Source organism: Camelus dromedarius, chromosome 7 (genome assembly GCF_036321535.1).
Source record: "Camelus dromedarius isolate mCamDro1 chromosome 7, mCamDro1.pat, whole genome shotgun sequence".
Lineage (NCBI taxonomy): Eukaryota > Metazoa > Chordata > Mammalia > Artiodactyla > Camelidae > Camelus > Camelus dromedarius.
In genome coordinates, this window is record NC_087442.1 from 49,669,289 (window position 1) to 49,692,112 (window position 22,824).

Consider the following 22,824-nt stretch of genomic DNA (forward strand, 5'->3'; position numbering starts at 1 on the left):
CTGCAGGACATTGTGGAAATGTCAGCCTAGAGTCTATGAAACGGTTGAGAATTAGTAATGTGGGTGTAGATCACAAATGAAAGAACTTAAAGGAAAAAAGTGAAGATGGACCTGATCAGTCTGTTAACTATATAAACAAGAAAGCTGCGTTAAGCCCTGCCATCAGAGATACCTACTTCTTAGAAAGAGTAAGAATTACAATCAAAGCCTTTAAGATGGTGATGATAATCAAAATATAGGAAAATCAAAATAATGGAGCATGCAGAGAAGAGACAATTGAACTTTAGAAATCCCATGTTTCATGGGCTGCAGATGTCAAGGATACAGTAATAGAGGAAATAGTTCAATAGAAGTATAAAGTTAAAATTTAAAGGAGGAAGAGTTAGTCAATGGGTCAAAAGGCATAATGATAAAGGAAATCTGAGAGAAATCCATTGATTTGGCGATTTGTAAGTCACTGGTGTCCTTTGAGAATACTGATACAGAAGACACAGAAGAGCTGAATCAGACGATACATATCTGTAGAACATCATAACTTAGCAGAATAACTAATATAGAATAAACACTCAATGCATGTTATTCTGATCTCATTCATACAAGTGATGATGAAATAAGTTCAAATTTTAACAACAAAAGGACGATGGAGAAAACAGAACAATTCATTTAAACTTTTATTACTTTTCAATTCATTTTTTAAGGAGAGGGACTAATTTTGAGTTTTGAAACATTATAAAAGGAGCTTATTAATTGGAAGACTTAGAAGATGCCTGCATTAGGGGGATAACTGAGCAAAGTCTCTTAGAAACACTCTGAGCTCCTTGAAGGCAATCATGGTCTCTTAATCAGCACTATGTGCTCAGAGTGACCACAATTTGTGGCCGAGAGTAAGTGCTGAGTAAAAGTTTGCTCTCATTTCCCTCCTCTCCCAACTCATTCAGCAAAACTGAAAGGGGCAACTTTGAAAACTACCTCCTTCTTTGGAACAGATTAAACTAGAAGATTGCTAATGAAACACTGAGAAGAATAACACAATCTAAGAACTGACCTTCCCAGTATTTTTCATTCTCTGCCATCTTCATTCTGTGACACAGCAGAAAAGCAGACTATATTCAGTGTCAGAGGAAGGTATCTCCTTGATGACTTATCTCAATCTCTGAACTCCTATTCAACCCTACTCCCTTTTAATTTCCTTCTAATTATAAATAAAGCACATATAAATTTTTAGACAATACATTTTAACATAATTTCTACCAACACATTTCAAGAATACTTCCTTCTAATCAACTTAAAATTTCAACCTTTAACATACTGAGATTTTTTTTTTAATTAAGAAGTTCACTGTAACCTAAACTACCTGATTTTTCTCTTTTACATTCTCAGAATCTGCACCTGAAGTAAAAGAGGAGACCTTAGTAGTCATGGTCTTCCTCATGTGGCAGCATCTCCATTCTCTTCTCTGAGGGAACAGTTTCCTGTCTTCTCATGTCATTCATCTCTAGGATTAACCCAGTACAACCTCTAGGATATAGGATTTACTTATTTCTAAGCAAGTGTAAGGTATTATGATGTTTTGAATACCTATCCTTCAAATAGCCAACGTTTCATTTCTCTTCTTACCTTTTGTAGCACAGAGCTCTTCACCAATGAATTCTCCACTTCTGGACCTGCTTTCCCTGCTGCAGTTCTCTCCCTGACACCTCTCCCTGCTCTCATCCTCTAAACACTCACGTTCACATCTTCCCTCCCTCTGTCTGTGCTGCTGCTTCTCTGCTTCTCACACACACCACTCTCTTCTAAAGGGGTCAAACACTCCCCAACTCTTATTACATTTTCTATGTAAGTGACCCGAGAAAATTCCAATTCTGAATTTTCAGTCAGTTTACCTTTAATTTTATTTTGCATGTCTGATTCCCACCTTTCATCAGTATAATCACAAAACAATTCATCAACTTTCTTCTCAAGCTGGAAGGAATTACTTCTTGCATCATCTTTACATCAATTGTTTTTATCACCCTTTCCCTCTCTAGTAAAATCTACAGTGCCATGCTGATACCTACATATTTGGGTGTCAGAAAGATTGGAATTAGAATGCCACCTCTGTTGTTCGCTAGCTGTGGGAACGTGGATACTTTCCTAAGCTCTCTGAATGTTAATTTTTACAAAAGGTAGTTAGCTACATCTCTGCTTTCCATCCTCTTCTTTTATTCAGATAGGTACACGATTACCAAAATAAATCTTCCAAAACTTTTTTATTGCCCCATGTTAACCTCACATGTGAAAACGTATTGCACTGACTTCTTTGCGCCTCCTCTTTTACCAGGCTTCAAGAGAAAGTGAATTTCTGCACACTGGGTCTTGCATGGGCTTCTATGATCTGGCACTATCCTACCTAACAAAAGTTTCTCTCATTGCTATCCAAAACAGGTCCTCCACCTTAAGATGCTCACTCCTCAGCACTTTGCCTTTTTTGCTTTTCCCTAACTCTCCACCTAAGCAATGTTCAGGATATACCGAGAAACCATTTTCTCCACTAAGACTTAATAAATCAATACTTTAGCCTCACTCTGCTTATAAAACTATAAAGAGCTTTAAAAATTTTTATCATATTAATCATATAATATTCTATATCTATATGAAATCTTTTGGGAAATAAAACTAGTAATGATGAAAAAACACAAATAAATACATAAACAGACATGTCTTTCATTTGTTTATTCTATACATTTTCATAAATAGACCAGTTATCTTGAAGGCAGAAAATTTGCTTACTATAGCACCTGAATCAAAAATATAGCACCATACTAAGCTATAAAAGAAACAGGGAAAACATTTCTGGAGTTTTTTAATTATAAATTTTATATGTTTAAAATTATAAAGTCTTTGAATTCCACAGTTTATTCTTAGGAATATTTCACTATTAATATTTGAATACTCAAGAAATGTCATACATGCCCATTATTTCAGATTTTTTTTCCTGTTTCTGTTAAAATTGCAATGGCAATTTTATAATTTAGTTATTTATGGTATGCCACCTTTAAAGGAATTTGAAGATGTTCTCAAGAAATGGCATACATTAAACCATTAAACTTGCAGTTAAAAAAAATAACATCATCCAGGATAGCTTAGGGTCCCGGATATAGACATTTTCATTTGCTATAGTTAGGGGTGGGACGTTAAATAATTTTTAGTGAGTAGATAGAGTTTGAATCAGAAAATATACTGCTAGAAATCTATCTTGTAGAAATAACCAGCAATTTGCCCAAAGAAGAACTTTTATAATGTTCACTGTAAAATTATTCTAAATAGCAGACTATAGAAATACTTTAAATGTCCAACATTAGAGGACTGTAAATAAATTACAGTATAGCTGTATAATAAGTTATTATTTACCCATTAAATGACATTGGAGATTCATTTAGTTAAAAGAATCAGGAAGCAATTGTTATAATGCCAGCATAGAAATTACAGGTGTTTCTAATTGATTGGTTTATAATTAATGTGGATTCCTTTTAAATTAAAAAGTAAAGTCTGTATTATAAAAAGTCAAAAGTACAAGCAAGGAAAATCTCTGTATAGGTTAAGGATAGCTAGTTCTGAACAAAATGAAAGCTTAATTTCTGACAGAGTAGCAGGAAAAATACAAAGAATCGTATAGTTGCAGTAAGTAGTATATTAATTCTTCAAGAAAGACAAATATTATCCTAGTAATAAATCCAAAGGGAAATTATTTTACATGTATGTCTATGTAACAGTAATGGAAAACATAATGAATGTGTCTTTAAGAAACATTTTTAAAAGCTGGAGAAATATCCTTCATATGTTTTTTCTTATAACTATATTATGAATGAATAAATAATATAATAGATTTAAAAAGTAAAATAGCTTTTTTATGGAATATTTAAACACACATAAAGTATGTCTATTTGTTCTTATGTATCCACCTGCTTATCTATTCCCCAAAGAAATCTAGCAGATTTGGAAAATAATATTTTCTGCTATAGTGAGTGACTGCAAAGCAGCATTTTGGGGGCACTAATTTTATGTTTTCAGTTTCTCAGAATTCTATCACTGATCAATAAATGAGCTCTTATATTTGTGGCAAAAGTATTTGGAAGGTCCAACTTAAAATGATATTTAACTTCTGGAACAGTTTGTTTAAAAATGTTTAAATAGTTAGATGCAGAAAGAATGCATCAATTTGTGGTTTTAAATAATTTGTATTCAATGGAAATTGTCTATAGTATAGTTGAAGTAAGGAAGAATAATCCAAACTCATGTTCTTTCTAAAATGATGATGAGCTAAGATGAATCAACATGGTGCTTTAACTTCAGGAAAGCAGCCTTTTTCGGTGATACTAGGTGCCACTTCTTTATGCACAAAACATGGGTTAGAAAGACCAGGTTCTGAAATAAAACTCTGTCTTAAAACTTAGCACTGCACTTCCTACTCATATAAATAAAATGAGAACTGAAGAAAATTACTAATCTCTCTGAGACTATTTGTCTGTAAAAGTGGTGAGAAATAATGAGACGTATTTCAAGGGTTATTGTATGGAAATAATAAGATATATAGATAAAATGCTTGAAAGTGGTATTAGCCCATAGAACTCAATGGTACTATTACTACTGTATAAATTTAAATAGCTGTTATCATTAATGCTCTTCAAAATTATTTAATAAACATATATAAATTATATATTTACATATTACTCCTGCCAGTGGTAATCTAAAAGTCTCTACAGGCTACTCGTTTATTCCTGACTAGCAATCACAACAAGGCAATTTGCTGTTCTCTGGTTTGTCAGTGTTTTACTGCTGGACAACACAACATCTTAAGGAGGTAAAAACCATCATCATGTAACGAATCATTAGGTTACCCTTGATATTACATTCTTTATTCTCTATACCTGTTTTATATCACAAAGTTTTAGTGCACTCTCTGGCAAATATTCATTTTAAAAATCTTGCATGATCACTATAATGTTTTACAAAATGAGGGAAGTCACATGAACCTGTTATGTTGTAACCAGAATTTTTAAATAAAATACTTGGAATAAAATGGGAAATAAACTATTATACAACAAAGGTATTGTGAGTTTTTATTATTTTAATTGACTATACTCAGTTACGATGTGTCAATTTCTGATGTATAGCATAATGTTTCAGTCATACATATACATACATATACTCTTTTTGTATTCTTTTTCATTGTAAGTTTCTATAAGATATTGAATATAGTTCCTTTTGATTTGTTTTTCAGATGTGTGTTGAACATGTTTTATAGTGGTTGGAAATAGGTAAAACAAACAAACAAAAAACCAGGAAAGACATTGATATATTACACAAAAGTACTGTGATCTCCATTGTTGAGGCCACAAAAATAAAACACAAATCCTGCCAAGGGGTAAATTTCACTATTGTAGAAGGGCAGAGTTTACATAAGAATAACATAGGTAAGAGGGCAAATTAAGGGAGCTGAATTGTAAAAGATTTCAACATCACTGCTTCAGGGCAGGGAAAGCAGAGTATTTGGAAACACTTCTATAAATTGCAGTGTTTAAGATGGCTTTTGAAGAATGGTTAGGTATTTCAGATATGAAGAGCCCACTGAGGAAGGGCCTAGGGCATGTGTGAAAATCCACATAAAATTCTGAACAAGAGGTTAACAGGATCAGAGCTGCTCTTTAGAAAGATCAATGCTGGTTAGTGTTTCATTCTCAGTCCAGGTCATTTGAGAGCTGCTGTAAACTCCATCCAAACTTCAAGGGTTGGCAAGAGAGGCAGGCACCCTGCCTGCTCTCCCAGTATAATTTCTCTCTGTAAGAGTGACTGAGTCAGGGTTGGTTCTTGGCTCAAGCTGTTCAAGTGACTTAGTCCTGGGAATTTAACAAAATTACTGGGGGGAAGTGCTTGTTTTGGCTGTTCTTTCAAACAGGTAAGAGGTAAACCTAGGGTTGCACTAGGTCATCCTTGTCACCCTTAGGAAAGAGCAGTACTGTATGTAAAGTCCAGCAGAACCAGGATAGGAACTCATATATCTAACAGCAACATGTGAACACACTGAACTAACATCATCTAAGCAGTGAGTCACTAGAAAGATTCAGTTAAATGAATCCTCCAAGTCCTCTTCTTTTTCTTTTTTTTATAACTAAGCTAATTTATACTAGTCTCTTCTTAAAAATTAAAAGAATCCTGAAAGTGCAATTCTGCTCAGACATTATAACCTTTTTGGGTGATGTGATTTACAAGGTTTCTAAGTCTAGGTCCAAACTCCTAGGGAAGAGTTTACTGTGACTGGTTAGTGAAGTCTGCCTTGGACACTGGAGGGATTTTGTCGTGACACTCAGGCCACATGTGTGCCTGCCTTGGTCTATACTTGTGCTGTCCTATATGATAGTCACTAGCTAGCTACATGTGAATATTGACATTTAAATTTAATATTTGTCAATGAAAATTTTAGCCACACTACCCATATTTTGTGTTTGTTTTCAAGTGGTTACATTTGCCTAGTGGCTACTGAACTGGATGGACAGTGCAGACAAAGAACTTTTCCATCATTACAGAAAAATCTATGTAGAAGGACTAGTCTATACTATTTTCAAAGAAGCCTGTATGTATAGCTATAGCAGGGTAACAAATTCTCTCTGAGAATTTCTTTTGTGTTACCTACTTCAAAATGTATGTAATAAAATTAATATGGATAACTCTAATTAAATATGCTGAAAACATAACTAAAATTAATATATTAATCTTCTCTTATCTACATTCTTCAGGTGGTTTGGATCTTTGCTTTCACTCAAGAATGTTTATAATCCAGAAATGTGAAATAGCAGTTTCTCAAGAAGGTGGTTCAAAAGCTAAATTAACATTGGTCTTACTATGAGGACTGTGAGCTCCTTAATGGCAAAAATCCTTTTTTACTCATATTAATATTTTCAATATCTACCAAAAGGCACAGCACAAACTGTGGTTTGCCAGATAAGGAATGAAGATGTGACAAACAATCCCTTCAAGGTCATTTTTACCATCTAATTGGGAAGAACAAGATAAAAACAATAGGATGAAAAAATGATACCTAATAATTGACATATGATTGCCAGCTTTAATAGCAAAAATTACAGTGAAAAGAGAATACAGATAAGGAAAACATCAGAATGATGGTTTTTATGAAAAATGACTTTTGAATTTATCTTGAATATGGATAGGTGGTAAAGAATGGAGGAATCAGTATAAATATTAAAAGTAAAAATAAATATAAGTTCAAAAACAAATGGTTTTTCCAAAGAAGACATACAGATGGTCAAAAGGCACATGAAAAGATGCTCAATTATCACCAATTATCAGACAAGTGCAAATCAAAACTACAATGAGGTATCACCTCACACCACTCAGAATGGCCATTATTAAAAAGTCTACAGCAGGGGAGGGTATAGCTTGATGGTAAAGCGCAGACTTAGCATGCATGAGGTCCTAGGTTCAATCCACAATACCTCTGTTAAAAAATGAATAAATAAACAAATGAACCTAATTGCATCCCTCACCAAAAATAAATAAATAAAAAGTCTACAAACGATAAATGCTGGAGTGGGTGTGGAGAAAAGGGAACCCTCTTACACTGTTGGTGGGAATGTAATTTGGCGCAGACACTTTGGAAAACAGTATGGAGATTCCTTAAAAAAACTAAAAATAGAGTTACCATATAATCAAGCAATCCTATGGAAAACAGTATGGAGATTCCTTAAAAAAACTAAAAATAGAGTTACCATATAATCTAGCAATCCTACTCCTGGGCAGAAAAGACAAAAATTTTAATTTGAAAAGACAAAAACTCCAATTTGAAAAGATACATGCACCCCAGTATTCATAGCAGTTCTACTTACAATAGCCAAGATGTGGAAGCAACCTAAATGTCCATCAATAGATGACTGATAAAGATATGGTATATATACACATACAATGGAATACTACTCAGCCATAAAAGGGTGAAATAATGCAATTTGCAGCAATATGGATGGACCTAGAGTATCATACTAAGTGAAGTAAGTCAGACAAAGACAAATATCATATGATATCACTTATATGTGGAATCTAAAACAGTAACACAAATGAACTTATTTATAAACCCAAAGAAACTCACAAGCACAGAAAACACTTATTGTTACCAAAGGAGAAAGGAGGTAGGAAAGGATTAACTGGGAGTTTGGGATTAGCAGTTATAAACTACTATATACAGAATAGATAAATAACAAGGTCCTACTGTATAGCTCAGGGAATTATATTTAATAATTTGTAATAATCTATAATGAAAAAGAATATATATATATATGTGTGCCTATACATACATATAACTGAATCACTATGCTGTACACCAGAAACTAACACAACATTATAAATCAACTATATTTCAATAAAAAAGCAAGTAGTTTTATTGTAAAAAAAAAAAAAAAAAAGAGAGACTGGTAGACAAAAACGAGAACTCTGGGTAAATAAAGGTCACTTGATGAAAAATCTAGCATGCTAAGATAAACTGATTACAAAGAAGGTTTTTGAGCAAAAAGATCAAGGTTCCCATCAGATTTCTTTGCCACAGAGGACACTTTCATTTCAAAGTTACTCAGTGGGTGGTTGAAAATTTAAAGGAAATATAATCACAGATATTTCATCATTTATTTTGTCATCTTTTAATTTACCTCACTAGATGTGTCTAGAGATATATAAGTGCATATATTTGCATGGAATATTTTCCCAATGTTTCAAGTTATATAATTGTGAATATTACAAATTAGGAGTCATATGTCAATCATTCTCATGATTATACAACAGATGGCTAAATGCTTTCAAAGGCTTAATTATTATTTTTTGCCAATTTCTCATTCCAATCTTATCTAAAACGTCCTGCCTGTTTCTAATTGAGCATTTTATGAGGAGTGAGAAATATGTCATTAGACTTAGCTATAGTCCATTATAATGAATCTGAGATCAAGTTCTGCAAAAGCACGATGATTTATTTCTTATTTATATGTTCTTCAAATCATTAGTATTTTCTTATCTTACGCTTTGTGAAACATGGTATATTTCCTTTTTTGACTTATGTACAATATTAGGAATCATTTGTTCCAAATCTTTCATTTAACCAAGAAATATGAGATCCAAAATCATGAAGTCATATGTTTAAGGTCATATATTAGTGACAGGGTTAAGACCACAACTCCAGGTTCTTTTTGCCATTCCAATAATTTTACAATTATACCACGTGGCTACTATTAATAATTCCTACCACTAATGCCACACTACTATTCTCAGTAACTCACACTGGCAATATGTACAGAGACTGTTATACATCAGGCACTGTGCTGAGCACTTTCATGAAATATCTTTATTGCTTGTGATAATTCTCAAGCCAAATATTTTCCATACTTCACACTTTAAAAATTGAGGCTTGAAGAAGTCCTGTAACTTGCCCACAGTTATACTGGTAGCACTATGCTGGAATTCTCAGTCAGATCTAACTCCAAACCATGAGATTCTTTTCCATGCTTTGTCTTCCCTAGGCTGTATCAGTTTTTTCACACTAGTTTCCCCCACAAGCAAATAATTTGAGTTAGATTTTCAAAGTTCTTACAAGGTTGATTAATTATCAAACAATTCTCAACTGACACTTGCTCTTAGTTTCAACTAGTGATCGTACATATTGCATCTACAATCTGTGAGACCAGCTTCTCATTTACTGAATTGTGAAACTTAAACCATGTGTTCCTTGTTTCTAACCTAACCACACACCTACCTTTTGAATCAAAAATTCTTAGGAACATGAATTTCCATTACGCTTTTTATGATTTTTAAATGAAAAATTACATGTTATAAATTCATATCCTTCCTCTATCACAAGGTATCTTACTATTCTGCATCATTTAATTCTTGGGTAAATACTACAGTAATTTATCAGTTGTAACAGCCACAATTACCTTGTATACCACTAAGAAAAAAATGCAAAAACAGAAAACATTGCTAGTTAAACTATAAAAATCTTATTGATTAGATCCATTTAGATATATTAGTTTAAAAAAATGAGGAAATAAGTCAAATCATTCTGCTGTACACCTTAAACTTATATGATGTTGTATGTGAACTATATTTTCATAAAACTGGAAGAAAAAAATGAACATCTTATAATCAATGAAATATGGTAGTTGAAAATGTCTAACTTTTCATAATCTACATGGTTAAATCTGTCAAAAAGCTTTCTTTTAAAAAGGTAAATTTTCTAAGTAAAAAATTAAATCCTATTTTTAAAAGGAGCTGAAGTTTTAAATTTTTGGAGGGCTAAAAATTGGTTTGGTTTTCCCATCAAATCTTTAGTGTTTGATACTAGGAGAAAAGTAAGAAAAACACAGAAAAAAAAAGTCCTTATAATTAACAAGTCTTGCTTACACAGTAGTTTATGCTCTGTAACAACCCAATATTTCATCAAATTTATTCTCAAAGAGCAAAACTCAGTGGAGTATTTAATTCCTCTTCAGGAGAAGAGAAAGATGACATATACAAGAGGGCACAGAATAAAAGACCATAGAGTGAATCATTAGGCAAAGACTTTAGCACAAAATATTGCATTCCTTCCAAAATGTGATTTAAAATTATTTCAGTCTATTCTGTCATAGTATTTTTAACACATAGATTTGTTAGTCATGATCACGCTGAGCCAAAAGAGAGTAAATCATTGTTAATCTTTAAAAAAAAAACTATTATAATTAATTGGTAGAGAATTATATTGCTTAAATATGAATCTGTCACCTCAAAAAGTCCAAAAGTTGTGCTTTTAAACTTTTTTGAAAAGATTTTACAGGTTTAAAAGTCAATGGCTGACTTTTGGTATCAGCCCCAACATACAAAAAGCTTGGAAATCTTCACTGTCATCTTCACCACAAGAAGAAAGCTGAGCACATTAAAAACCAAAGTGATTTTCTTAGCTCCACCAGAGATTTGAGGTCTCAGAGCAAACTGCCACTCCAAAATCTGGAGTGACAGGAAAATACAGAAAATCACAGCTGAGATCAACTTACTGAGAGCAGAAGCCACTGGAGCCAGTAACTGGTAGGAACACATAAATCTTAATTTTTGATGAGCTGATGGAGACACGGATGGCTGGAGGCTGAGCGTGGACTAGCTCGAGAGTTAAAAATTCCAGGGGCTCAATCTCAGGGGGGACTGTACACATTCGTGGATTTTATTTACAGGAACCCAAGCAGGTTCTCTCAGTGAAGATCAGTGAAGTGTCCCCTTCTGTATAAGTGACGGTAGAGAGGAGAGGTGAAGGAGAGAAAAGGAGCCATTTTGAAATATGCCCAGGAGAAAGTACAATTTTGAAATATACCCAGAGCATCCTATGACAAAATCTGCCCTCCAAGGGACAGTATTTTACCAGAGCTTTACTGGACCTGGAGGGAAGGTCCACTAGCCAATCCTGGCCTCTTCTAGCCTTTCAGTATCACTTAAGTGGAAGAAAAGAGAGGCTAAGAAATAATTCTGGAGGTCACAGAACACATACTCAGGTTCCACTAAAAACAAACAAACAAAAACAAAACCCCTAAGATTTAATCATAAGCTTATAGAACAATGTCTCTGCCCAATATCTTACCACCACATCCACTGGGTTCCAGTACAGTAACAGTGGATTACAACCGAGAGAGCTGTAAGATACATTCTATTTATGAAGGAGTTCTTAGGGGAAACCCCAAGACAACAGAGGAAGAAAAAACAAAAACAGAAACAAAATAAAAACAAGGAAATTAAAGCCTCTGCACCTACATCTACTGCAAACATTAAATAGATCTCAGTTCCAGCCAGATTAACGTAAAAACACACACCAAAAGCCTAACCACTCAGTTTCTGTTTTCTGATATGTCATGTCAAGCTTTTAACAAGTTGAAAAGCATGCTAAAAAGCAAGAGAAAACAGTCTAAAGAGACCAAGCAAGCATCAGACCAGACTCAGATATGACAAAAATTTTGGAATTATCAGTTAGAGAACTTAAAATAACCATGATTAATATGTCAAACACTCCAACAGAAAAAGTTGATAACATGCAAGAACATATGAGTAAACATAAGCAGAGAGATGGAAACTCTAAGAAAGTATCAAAAAGAAATGCCTGAAAAAAAAAAAGCACAGGATGAAGAATGTCTTTGATGGGCTCATCAGTAGACTGGACACAGATGAGGAAAGAATCAATAACCTTGAAGATATGTCCATAAAAACTCTTGAAGCTGAAAGGCAAAGAAAAAAAGAACAAAATAACCCCAAATCTGTGCCAGTTACAAAAGATGTAACACAAGCATAATGGAAAACCCAGAATAACAAGAAAGAAAGGTGCAGAAGATTATTTGAATAATGGGTGGAATCCACAGATACAGGAATCTCAGGGAACATGAAGTAGTACAAACACCAAAAACTAGACACCTAGGCATATCATGTACAAACAGCAGAAAACCAAAGGCAGTTATCTTCAAAGAAACCAGAGGATATTAGAAAGCAGCTTGCCTACAGAGCAACAACAATAAGAACTACATCGAATTTCTTGCCAGAAACCATGCAAACGAAGTTTTTAAAGTGTTGCAAGGAAACACCCCAGCAACCTAGAATTCTATAGTCAGTGAAATTATCCTTTAAACATAAAAGAGAAATAAAAACTTTCTCAGATGAACAAAAGCTAAGGAAATTTGTTGCTGGTAAATCTGCCTTGCAAGAAATACTAAAAGAAGTTCTTTAGCAAGAAAGAAAAGGATATAAATTAGAAACTCAGAGCTATATAAAGGAATACATAAATGAAGGTACAATAAAATGTTTTATTTTTCTTATTTTTAATTGACCTAATTGATTATTCAAAATAATATCAACAAGGTATTGGGCAATTTTAGCTTATGGAAAAGTGAAATTAATGGCAGCAAAATTATAAAGGATGGGAGAGAGGAATTCAGAATACTCTGTTATAAGGTACCTATACCCATGAAGCAGTATAGTGTTATGTGAAAGTGGGTGTAGATTTGCTACCAATGCATACTTCAAACTTTAAGGAAACCACACAGAAAATTTTTTAAAAGAGGCACAACTGATATGTTAAGACAGTAGAGAATTTGGAATCATAAACAATGCTCAGCTAAAACCAGAAAAGGCAGGAAAAGAGGGGAAGATTAAAAAAGAACGACAACAAAGAGTAAGTATAATCATCAGCAAACAGTTACAAACATGGTAGATACTGATCTAACTATATCCATAATGAATTTAAAGGTGACTGGTCTAATATACTAGTTAAAAGAGACTGTCAGAGTGGATTAAGAAAAAAAAAGACCAAGCATATGTTGTCTATAAGAAAACCATTTAAAACATAAAGACAGATGAAAAGTAAAGGGATGGAGAAAAATATATTATACTAACACAAGTAAATTACAAATTAAAACCACAATGAGAAACCACTGTATATCTATTAGAATGGTTAAAATCCAAAACATTAAACTGAAAATACCAAGTGTTGGCAAGTATGTGGAGCAAAAGGAACTCTAATCCACTGCTGGTTGGCTTGCAAAATAGTACAGCCACTTTGGAAGACAATTTGGCAGTGTCTTACAAAACTAAACATAGTCTTACCATAAAATCCAGCTATTGCACTCCCTAGGCTTTTACCTAAATGAGTTGAAAATGTATATCCACATAAAAACCTACATATGAATGTTTAAAGTAGCTTTATTCATAACTGCTAAAACTTGGAAGACACAAGATGTCTTTCAATAGGTAAATGGATAAACAAACTGTGGCTCATCCATACAATGCAATATTATTCAGTGCTAAAAAGAAATGAGCTTTCAAGCCACAACAAGACATGGAGGAATCTTAAATGCATATTGCCACATGAAAGAAGCTAGTCCTGAAAAAGCTACATACCGTATGACTCCAAATATGTGACACTCTGCAGAGGGCAAAACTATAGAGACAGTAAAAATACCAGTGGTTACAGAGATCAGTCGAGGAAGGGATGACTAGATGGAGCACAGGGGATTTTTAAGGCAGTGAAACTATTCTGCATTATATTGTAATGGTGGATACATGACATGACATTATGCATTTGTCAAAACCCATAGAACTTTACAACACAAAGAGTAAACCTGAATGTAAATTATGGGCTATATTGCTATATTAATAATAATAATATATTGATAGTGGTTCATTAACTGTACCAAATGTACCACATTAATGCAAGATGTTATTAAGAACAGACTGTGGGAAAGAGGTAAGAGTAATATGGGTGTCCTCTGTATTATCTATTCAATTTTTATGCAAATCTAAAACTGTTCCAAAAATTAAAGTCTATAGATTTAAAAATAAAGTCAATGGCAGAAATTAAAACTCTGTTTGGCCTTAGTTAGCAAAGAGCATCCACCAGATTTCCTTCAATGGTAAAGGAAGGAAGAAAATTTGCTGCTACTTTGGAACTCCATACTCAGCTCTGAAATGCCAGGGAATCGGCAAAATTAACAAAGAATTTTATTCCCACCTTGACATTACCATTGCAAGCTGCTTATAGCTTAAAATGAAGAAGTTTATCACTTTCTCGTTTGCTCATTTTATCAATAAAGACGGCAGAATACAAGACCTTAAAAAAACTTTCCACAACAATAAGCAATTTAGTTTTAACCTGATGCAAATAAACGAAACTCAATTCCTTACCAACTAGGAACATAGAGTTAAGATTTACTAAGCACTTCCTAAGTCCTAGATATGATCCTAAGTACATTAGATGCATTACTTCATTGAATCCTCAAAATAACTGTATGAACCAAATGCAATAATTTGTTGATTCCCACTTTACAGATGAGAATCATGACCTAAAGAGGTTAAGTAAACTTCCCAAGATTGAGGATCCAGATTTCAAGCCAGTATGTGGATTCAAAGCCTGTGTTACTGTGCCACATTGCTTCTCAGTTCTGAGAAAACTGGTATAAAATTGATCACAAAGAATGTATTTCAATAATTACAAGCAAAAATAGCCATAGCAACAGAACTAAGATAGAGTACTAAGATCTAGAAAAATACTCCAGTTTTTGCCAATCTGGAATAAAATTATGAGTGATTATTTTTATATACATGCTACCTTAGTGCTAGTTCTGTGCAGAAATGTGTGTGCATGTCCCTGTGTGCACACGTGCCATGTGTTTGTGTATTACGAGAAAGACACAGAACTAAAGACAAAGAAAAAGAGAGATTTTAAAACATTGTTTAAAAATCTCCTTGTATTAATTCTGGATTATAATAACTTGAAAAGGTCACCAAGGTACCACAACATAACTTCTAACTGTTATATTAAGGGAGATTTATAAAGCTATATATCTCATCTCCGCCTTCTTTCCAATTACTCAGGGTGGAAAATGACATTGGCCTTCCAAAACCTTAACTTATTTTGGACCTCGTCCATTTTTGAGTCTTATTCTAGTGTCGCTGACCATTAAAATGAATATTTCAGTGAGGTTGGAACAGTCCTATTAGACCAAGCCAAGCTTTAGTTTTATATGGCTTATGCTCTTTAAGAGGTTAATCTAGCCAGCCAGCTCACTTTGTTCAGAAGTATTAAATGGAAAGATTGTAACAATCAAAGAAAGGCAAAGTTCACTGGGTAAGACCCCCAATAATATAATGGAGCATAAAACCTCCAGAATTTTTTACCATAATATTTTATGAAACATATGCACACTCTGGAAAAGAATCCAATTCAAATGGTTTTGAAGGTCAGTTCAAAGTCACCATGTATGTACTATCTTTGTGAGAAATATATACTATTTCAAAAGTGCCTGAACCCAGAAGCTTCCTTTCCCTATTTTATAGTTTATTATCAGTCCAACAGTGTATTATATTAAGGAAAAAAATTCACCTACTACAGCATGAAATAATTTGCAGCCAAAGCCTAAAGTTCAGTAAAGCATTCCAAATTTTGGTAGCAACAAATTCTTGTGTTAGGGGACAAAAGAAATCACAGAGGGTATTCTAAAAGGAAGTGCTACCTAAAATGTGGGCAATAAATACAAAAGTTATAAATAATTATTTTATCCTCAACTTCACAACCAATTACGAAAACCTTTGAAGTTCACTGTTGTGAAAAGAGCAAAAGAATCAATTCTTACATTTAAAAGAAAAGTGAATTAGGAATGAGCATGATTAAAGCTAACTATTCATATTATTCTGATGTTTCCAAAAAGCCCAAATGCTATGAGCAACTATGATTCTCCCAAGGGGAAGGAAGTAAAGGTCCACTTTGCATGACAAAGGTCAGATTTCTGCAGGCAAATGAGACTTGCATGGTTGACTGTTCCTTGGCTGTAACTGTCTGGCTGGGTCCTCAGAGGTCAAGAGAGGTTCCAAATTCTGCTCACTGCTTAAGGGACACCCCTGGGGCCACTTTAATCATTTTAAGGTCATTAGGACCTTTCTTACTCTGGTTGCAACTTTACTCCCTTAAATCTTGCTAGCACATTTTGGCAATTCAGTAGTGATGTACGTAAAAAAGAAATTGAAAGTATTTAGTATTGTATTCAGATCAAAAGATAGAATCCACTTAACAATTTCTTTTAAATCTAAAATTCAGTTCTATGAAATTCAAGCAGGCCACAGAGGGTGATAATCAGGCCTCAGTAGAAAAGCCAGACTTTCTGATAGCTTGTCCTGGTATTTACACTGCATGACCAAGACCACTCTTCCAGATTTCATTTTATATGATGTAGCTTTATGCGATAATGATCTTAAATAGTTTCCCCAATCATCACATATGTTTAAATACGGTAATATTTTATTTTTTACTTTTTAGTAATAACTATTGAATCACTGAAAGAGATCAAATGCTGAAGTCAGTATTACTATTTGACTGTATTTTAATGTTCTTCTATCTAGTGCAAATATATGTCTAAACTTTCTCACGGTGCATTGGAAATACACCAAATGGATTATATTTATAAAAGTTGGAAGATTTTGGTCTATTTGTACTTAATGAAGGCTATCTCTAAGTATCTTAGATAATGTGTAGAGAACATCTGTATTTAATTATATCAAACTTTTCTTAGACAATGGGAATTGAATTAAGGAATATTTTGAACCCCCTATAGAGATATAAAAGTATTAACGGCTGTTCAAGAACTTTAATGATACAATGTTTGAAAATGTTTGGTTTTACAGATCAACAGCCTGACACTTCATAAATATCAGATATTCAGTAAAAAGGGAAGAACCTTAAAATACTGGGCAAATACAGAAAATACACCACTAGAAAAGACAAGGGCTGTATTTTTCACTATTATTGCATATCACGTACAAAGGATGCCTTTCATATTAGTACAGATATGAATAAAATTTTGTAACATGTAAAATGAGCAGGATTTCTCTTAGAATTTTGCTGTGGACTGAGAATTTCTACAAGAATAAATTAACAGCTTGCTATTCATTCTTCTCAGAGGAAAAACCCTAAGCTGTTCTCATGGAAACAGTGAGACACAAAATATGGGTTTTTAGTACTTGTCCTTAACTATTGAAAAAGATCAAATTTTCTTTCTGGATGCTTACTGGTTCCAAATGCCACTTCTTTTCAAAGTCAGTGTCAGTTCTGCCGTCAGTTTTCAATCTCCCAGTGGTAAGAATATATTCAAAGGCTGTGTGCACAGCAGGGTAGAAGTCTTTCTCCCTGAATGTAACTATATCACTCATCAGTAACCTCCTGCCATAAGGGAACTTGTGTTTTCTTTCCTTTTAGTGACTCCTTGGGCTCTTGAATGCCAGTCACTGCCCTGAGACCTGGGGCAATATTCACATAATCTCTGTCAATAGTTCCTACACATGCCATTGGTGCAACTAAACGTCAAGGCTGCAGATCAAAGTCCCCACATTCTAAAACTCACGTCCTTTACGGATCAATTTTCATAAACTATATTCTGTGTTTTAGAAATACATGGAGGCTCACTCTTTGCTTTCTTCCTTTTATCCCACAGAAGTTTATTTATATGAAAGGCAATCTGATTTGCAGATAATCGTGTGAAATTCTCATGCAATACATAAAGCTCATTCTTTCCTTTGCATAGTCTTCTATTGAAGTATTTTACCATATCTAGTATCAGAGTAGAAATGCAAAAATCTCTGGGCTATTAAAATCAAAAGATACAAGTTGCTTTGCAATACTTGACCATCCTTCCCCCGTACCTGGTACAATACTGGCTAGATGGTGGGTAATAAATTCTTACTCATGATTGATTTTATTTTAAAATCTTCATTATGCTGGAGGTAAATTATATGACAGAAAATAGGTTCAGCATATGTTTTCACAATCTATATCCATTTTAATTATTCAAAGTTGCTTGGGAAAAATGAATGTAATTATTAGAAAACATTTTCACTCTGTGGATTTTATGTAGATTGCATAGATCTATATTTCTTCAGGTAGATCTTAGTAAAATACAATGGACCAAACTATCAGCTCTGAATATCTTTTCAAATCAATTGTGGATATAAAAATTTTTCAACTTACAACTTTCTCTAAAGAACTTATCTGGAAAACACTGTAAGATTTAGAACATAATGTACACAAATGCTATTTATGCTTACATATCTAGCCATAGTTTAAATAGATTTATTATAGAGGTAAGAGTATAAAACATTAAATATGCACATATCAAAGGGCTAAAAAGAATATGAGAAACCAAATGCAGACCTTAAAGCCATAGAGCTGTTTACTAAATTCCACATTTATTCCAGATTCATTGTCCCAGTTCCCCTAAGCAAATTTTAATATAATTATGAGATTATTAGGTACAAAGCTTCACTGTGAGTTTTCCTATAATCTGTGAGACATTAGGCAAGTCACTTACTCAGAACCTAGCCTTGGCCTTACCTGTTTTAATAAACAATTAAAATGTAAGGCTTTTTAAAGTGTGAGGAGAAAGAAGATGATTATTTCCATTTTTGTAGCAAATGGTTAAGGCTCCACAGAAAATCAGATAACTGGAGAAAATTACAGAGGTCCTCATTAAGGGAGATTTAAATTTTCTGAGAAATCAGATTTCTATTTTCTTTAATTCTACTCTTTATTGCTAATAAGATAACAATTTGTCTAAAATCCAAATGTGATTAACTTTTAAATTGAAAAAGTTACTTTGACAATACACCGAATCAGCCGATGTAGAAACAGGAGCATGTGTGTGCATGTGCGCATGCCTGCACGCACACACGTTTGCTTACGCTGAGAGCAGAGGTGGAGAGGGCATAATAGCTACGATTCAAATCCTTTAACTCTCCTCTAGAGGTATGGCAAAATGAAACTACAGGAATATTATGAAGAGCAAGTGGAGTTTTCTTGGGAAGCTGACTTACCAGTTTTTCGAAGGGGGAAATCATCTTTTGCATCTTGTGCTCCTGGTAATGTGTATTTGTAAGATGGAGACGTTCCACTCAGGGGTGGAGAGCTTTGATCCAATGACGTGTGGTGGGCAGCCCTACAAAAGAAAAAGAAGTTTCACCATTTGCCCTGGAGTTTTTACTGCATGTTGGTCAGCAATAATCGGTTGCACATGCCATAACACGTGTCTCAGCTGTGTTTACGTTCTTTCTTCTTAGTTTGTGCAAACCACAGCCTCATGTAACCAAATTCACTTTAGCAGTATGTTACGGAACGATGCAGGATGTCCGAGAATGCCCACAATGTGTTTGGTCACACAGTCACACAGAAAAGTTTGCTTCACTAATGGAGAAAATTGACCGAGAGTCTGAGTTTTGACATCTGAGATTATTGTGTGTGTTTTCTTAAGAGCCATATTAGTGGAAAAGCCATCATCCGAATCCTTTTTAGTCAATGATGTAGAACAACCAATAAAAGTAAACATACAGAAGACTTCATTCTGAGAAAGTGCTTGGTAGTACATGAAAGTACATGAAGGTGCTTTTCTACTAAATAGAAAGTATTGTGCAAATAGCCTCAGGTCTCCTGACTACTATAGTAGTTCCAAGGTAAAGACCAGAGACACAGCATTGTTCAGTATGAAACGTATCTTTAAAATGTTTTGTCTTTTCTGCACTAATACAGTGAAAGAGATGCAATTGTACTACTAGAGAATAGTTTAGAACTAAAAATAGACTATTCAGTGGATATAAACAACTATAATCATTATAAAACAATGGATAAGGCATCGTACCACCCCTGAGATGATTACTCTACCAGTACTATTTATATGAATCAACATTCTCAAGAATTAAATGGTTTAAGGGCATTTCATCTAGCCATAACTGGCAAGAACGGTATTACATTTAGACTTCACAAATTAATGTCCAGGAGTTGGACCCTACTGAAGTTCAGTTCAGTGCAAATAAAAGGATTGTTAAGTAATATTAGAGAGCCATGTTTAATCTACCCGCGAGAACAGCTAAAGAATTTTCAGCTGACAAGTTGTTTGCATGGAGTTGTTTCCCACTTAAAAGAAAGATACTATCTTTTCTTCAAATAAGGCTTAACTTAGATGGAAATTAGTTATAAATTATATATGTAATTTTAGGTAACATAACAGTATTTATTTTCCAATACTTTGTGATGTTGACCGAACCTTTGAAAATTTTCTTCAGGGACTGGTTTCTCAAGTCAATTGACATGCATGATAGAAATTACGTAAACCATTAAAAAGTATTCATAAAGTATTTTGCCTTGTTTACCTTTTTTTTGGATGCAGAAAAGGGCAGATACTTATAAAATAGAATTATAAGAACAGTAATTCTTTAAATAGAACTCTTGGCATGCTTAAAATGTCAATAAACAGAGTAATCAAGTATTTACTCCCTTATCCTTATGATGTGAGATTAAAAAATTATGTAAGTGTAAAATCCTAAACATACGTTTTAATGAAAGATGAAATTATCATCTAGTAGTCTATTATCCAAGTATGCTTTGCTTATCAATTTTTCTCCTAATTTTTAATAATACCACAATGTTTATATTTTATAGAAGGAAGAATTGTGTGTTGCACAGCATCTCTCAACTGGACGTAGAGAAAGATGGTTCCATAAAAAACTGTAATACTACCAGTCTATCATTTTGTCAGCTTGTGTGTCAGAAGCCAATGTACTCTCATTTTACAGCAGGGAAGACTTGAGGGGAGGTCACTGAAGACTTAGATATATCAGTTAGGTCCTTCTATTGTCTTCCTTACTTTTTTTTTTTTAAATTAAGTCAAACATCTTCTGGACTTTTAAAAAGAACTCAGAACTCCATCTTACATTAAGCCAAGTAAAATAAAATCTCAACCTGCCAAATCTTCAGAAATTATTGTAAAGATATCAGATGTACCATCTGAGAATAGAAAAATGCAAAATATGAATTAATTTCTCTGCCCCACCCCACATTTGTCAGTTATTCCTTCAGCAAAGAGCATACATAATAATTTCCTGCACTCAAGACGATACTTGCTAACATTTATTTAAGAGCTGCTCTCTATGTCATACTTTAACACATTATTTCCTACAACCTTCCCAGCAACTCTATAGGGCAGGTCCTATTCTCATCCTTTTTTTTTTTTTATTGAAACAAAGAAACTGAGCCTTAGAGAATTCGAGGAACTTGCCCACAGCCACACAGCTGAGAACTTGGCAGGCCAGGAATTTGTGCCCAGGTTGGCTGAATTCAGAACCTGTGATCTTTACCCCTGGGATTGAAAAAAAGCCAAGCACTGAACATACGTGTACCAGAGCTTGGGATGGCGGCTCACGGAATGATTTTTTCCATTAGTTGGAGTGTCTTTTGTTGCTGATTTACTCAACAGGAATTCTTGAAGCTTCTGCTTTACTTCTGTACTTGCCACTGCCCCTGAAACACACACATACAGAAACAGATGGTGATTTGGGGTTCTGTCCTTTCATGCCTCAGGAATATTTAGCAAAAATTAAGAAATAACACCACTGGTCACAGCATATGAAGTTTTCCTATTAGAAGAAGAAACCAGAGTCTACATCGGCTTTAGAAAATGACATAGTAACATTTTTTAACTAGTGCTTCAACTGCCAGTTTTCAAAAGACCTTCAATGATTTCTTTAATTGCTTTTGCAGAAAGGGGATTTCCAGAATTAATACTAATTTTTTCCTAAGCTTTGAAAAATACTGCTGAGGAACAAAACACTGCCTTTTAAAAATCAAGAATCATATAAGTGATTAAACACATTAAAATGAGCTCTTCTGAATTGCTAGTTTGAAAAACAAACTTTTTCAAAAAGCTCTTTTGAGCATTAAACAAATAAATATTGCTGACAATTGCAGTTCAAGTCATCACATTTTAAACCTTGCTACGACCTGATTTTGAACTGACCTCATAAAGGGGAATTATTTGGATCTGTCTCCCTCTTGTGGATAGTTTTTTTTTTTTTTTTTTTTCAAACAAACGTTCTACTTTCAATCTTCAAAGTCTGGGTACTGGCAAATTAAATGGAGACAGGCAAATTGATTTATAGAGCAATTATTAATCGAACAGGAGGAATGTATAGTGGAGTAATGTGGAGGTAAGTTTATTATTAAACAGGATGGCTGAGAATGCCATAGAATGACATTATTTTTAAGGTTCAAAACAACAGAAATTAGCATCTTTGCTGAGCAATGCGATGTTTACTTCTGGAGGTGCCTGCGGACTTAATGCACAGAGAGCTGATATGTGAATGTCAAAGTTCTACATTAGGGTCCATAATCTATTCTTTTACTTAAACACAGACAATTTTGACAAGTTTAATTCCGCTCTGTATCAGGCTCCTTTCTGAATGACGATCAGCTAAGGA

The 22,824-nt window shown here is 33.8% G+C and overlaps 1 protein-coding gene across 5 annotated transcripts in view; it reads right to left on the reverse strand.

The window, feature by feature from the left end:
- The window catches only part of HDAC9 (histone deacetylase 9), a 682,621-nt gene that overhangs the window by 348,876 nt on the left and 310,921 nt on the right, over positions 1-22,824 (reverse strand). For 3 of the 5 annotated variants that reach the window (XM_064487519.1, XM_064487517.1, XM_064487518.1), the window contains exons 6-7: positions 21,748-21,868; positions 19,393-19,514 (exon numbers count right to left, since the gene is read on the reverse strand). In XM_064487519.1, the coding sequence (XP_064343589.1) occupies positions 19,393-19,514; positions 21,748-21,868 (243 nt within the window). Of the gene's footprint in view, positions 1-19,392; positions 19,515-21,741; positions 21,869-22,824 lie in introns of all 5 variants that reach the window. The other 2 variants (XM_064487516.1, XM_064487520.1) reach the window with 1 other exon arrangement.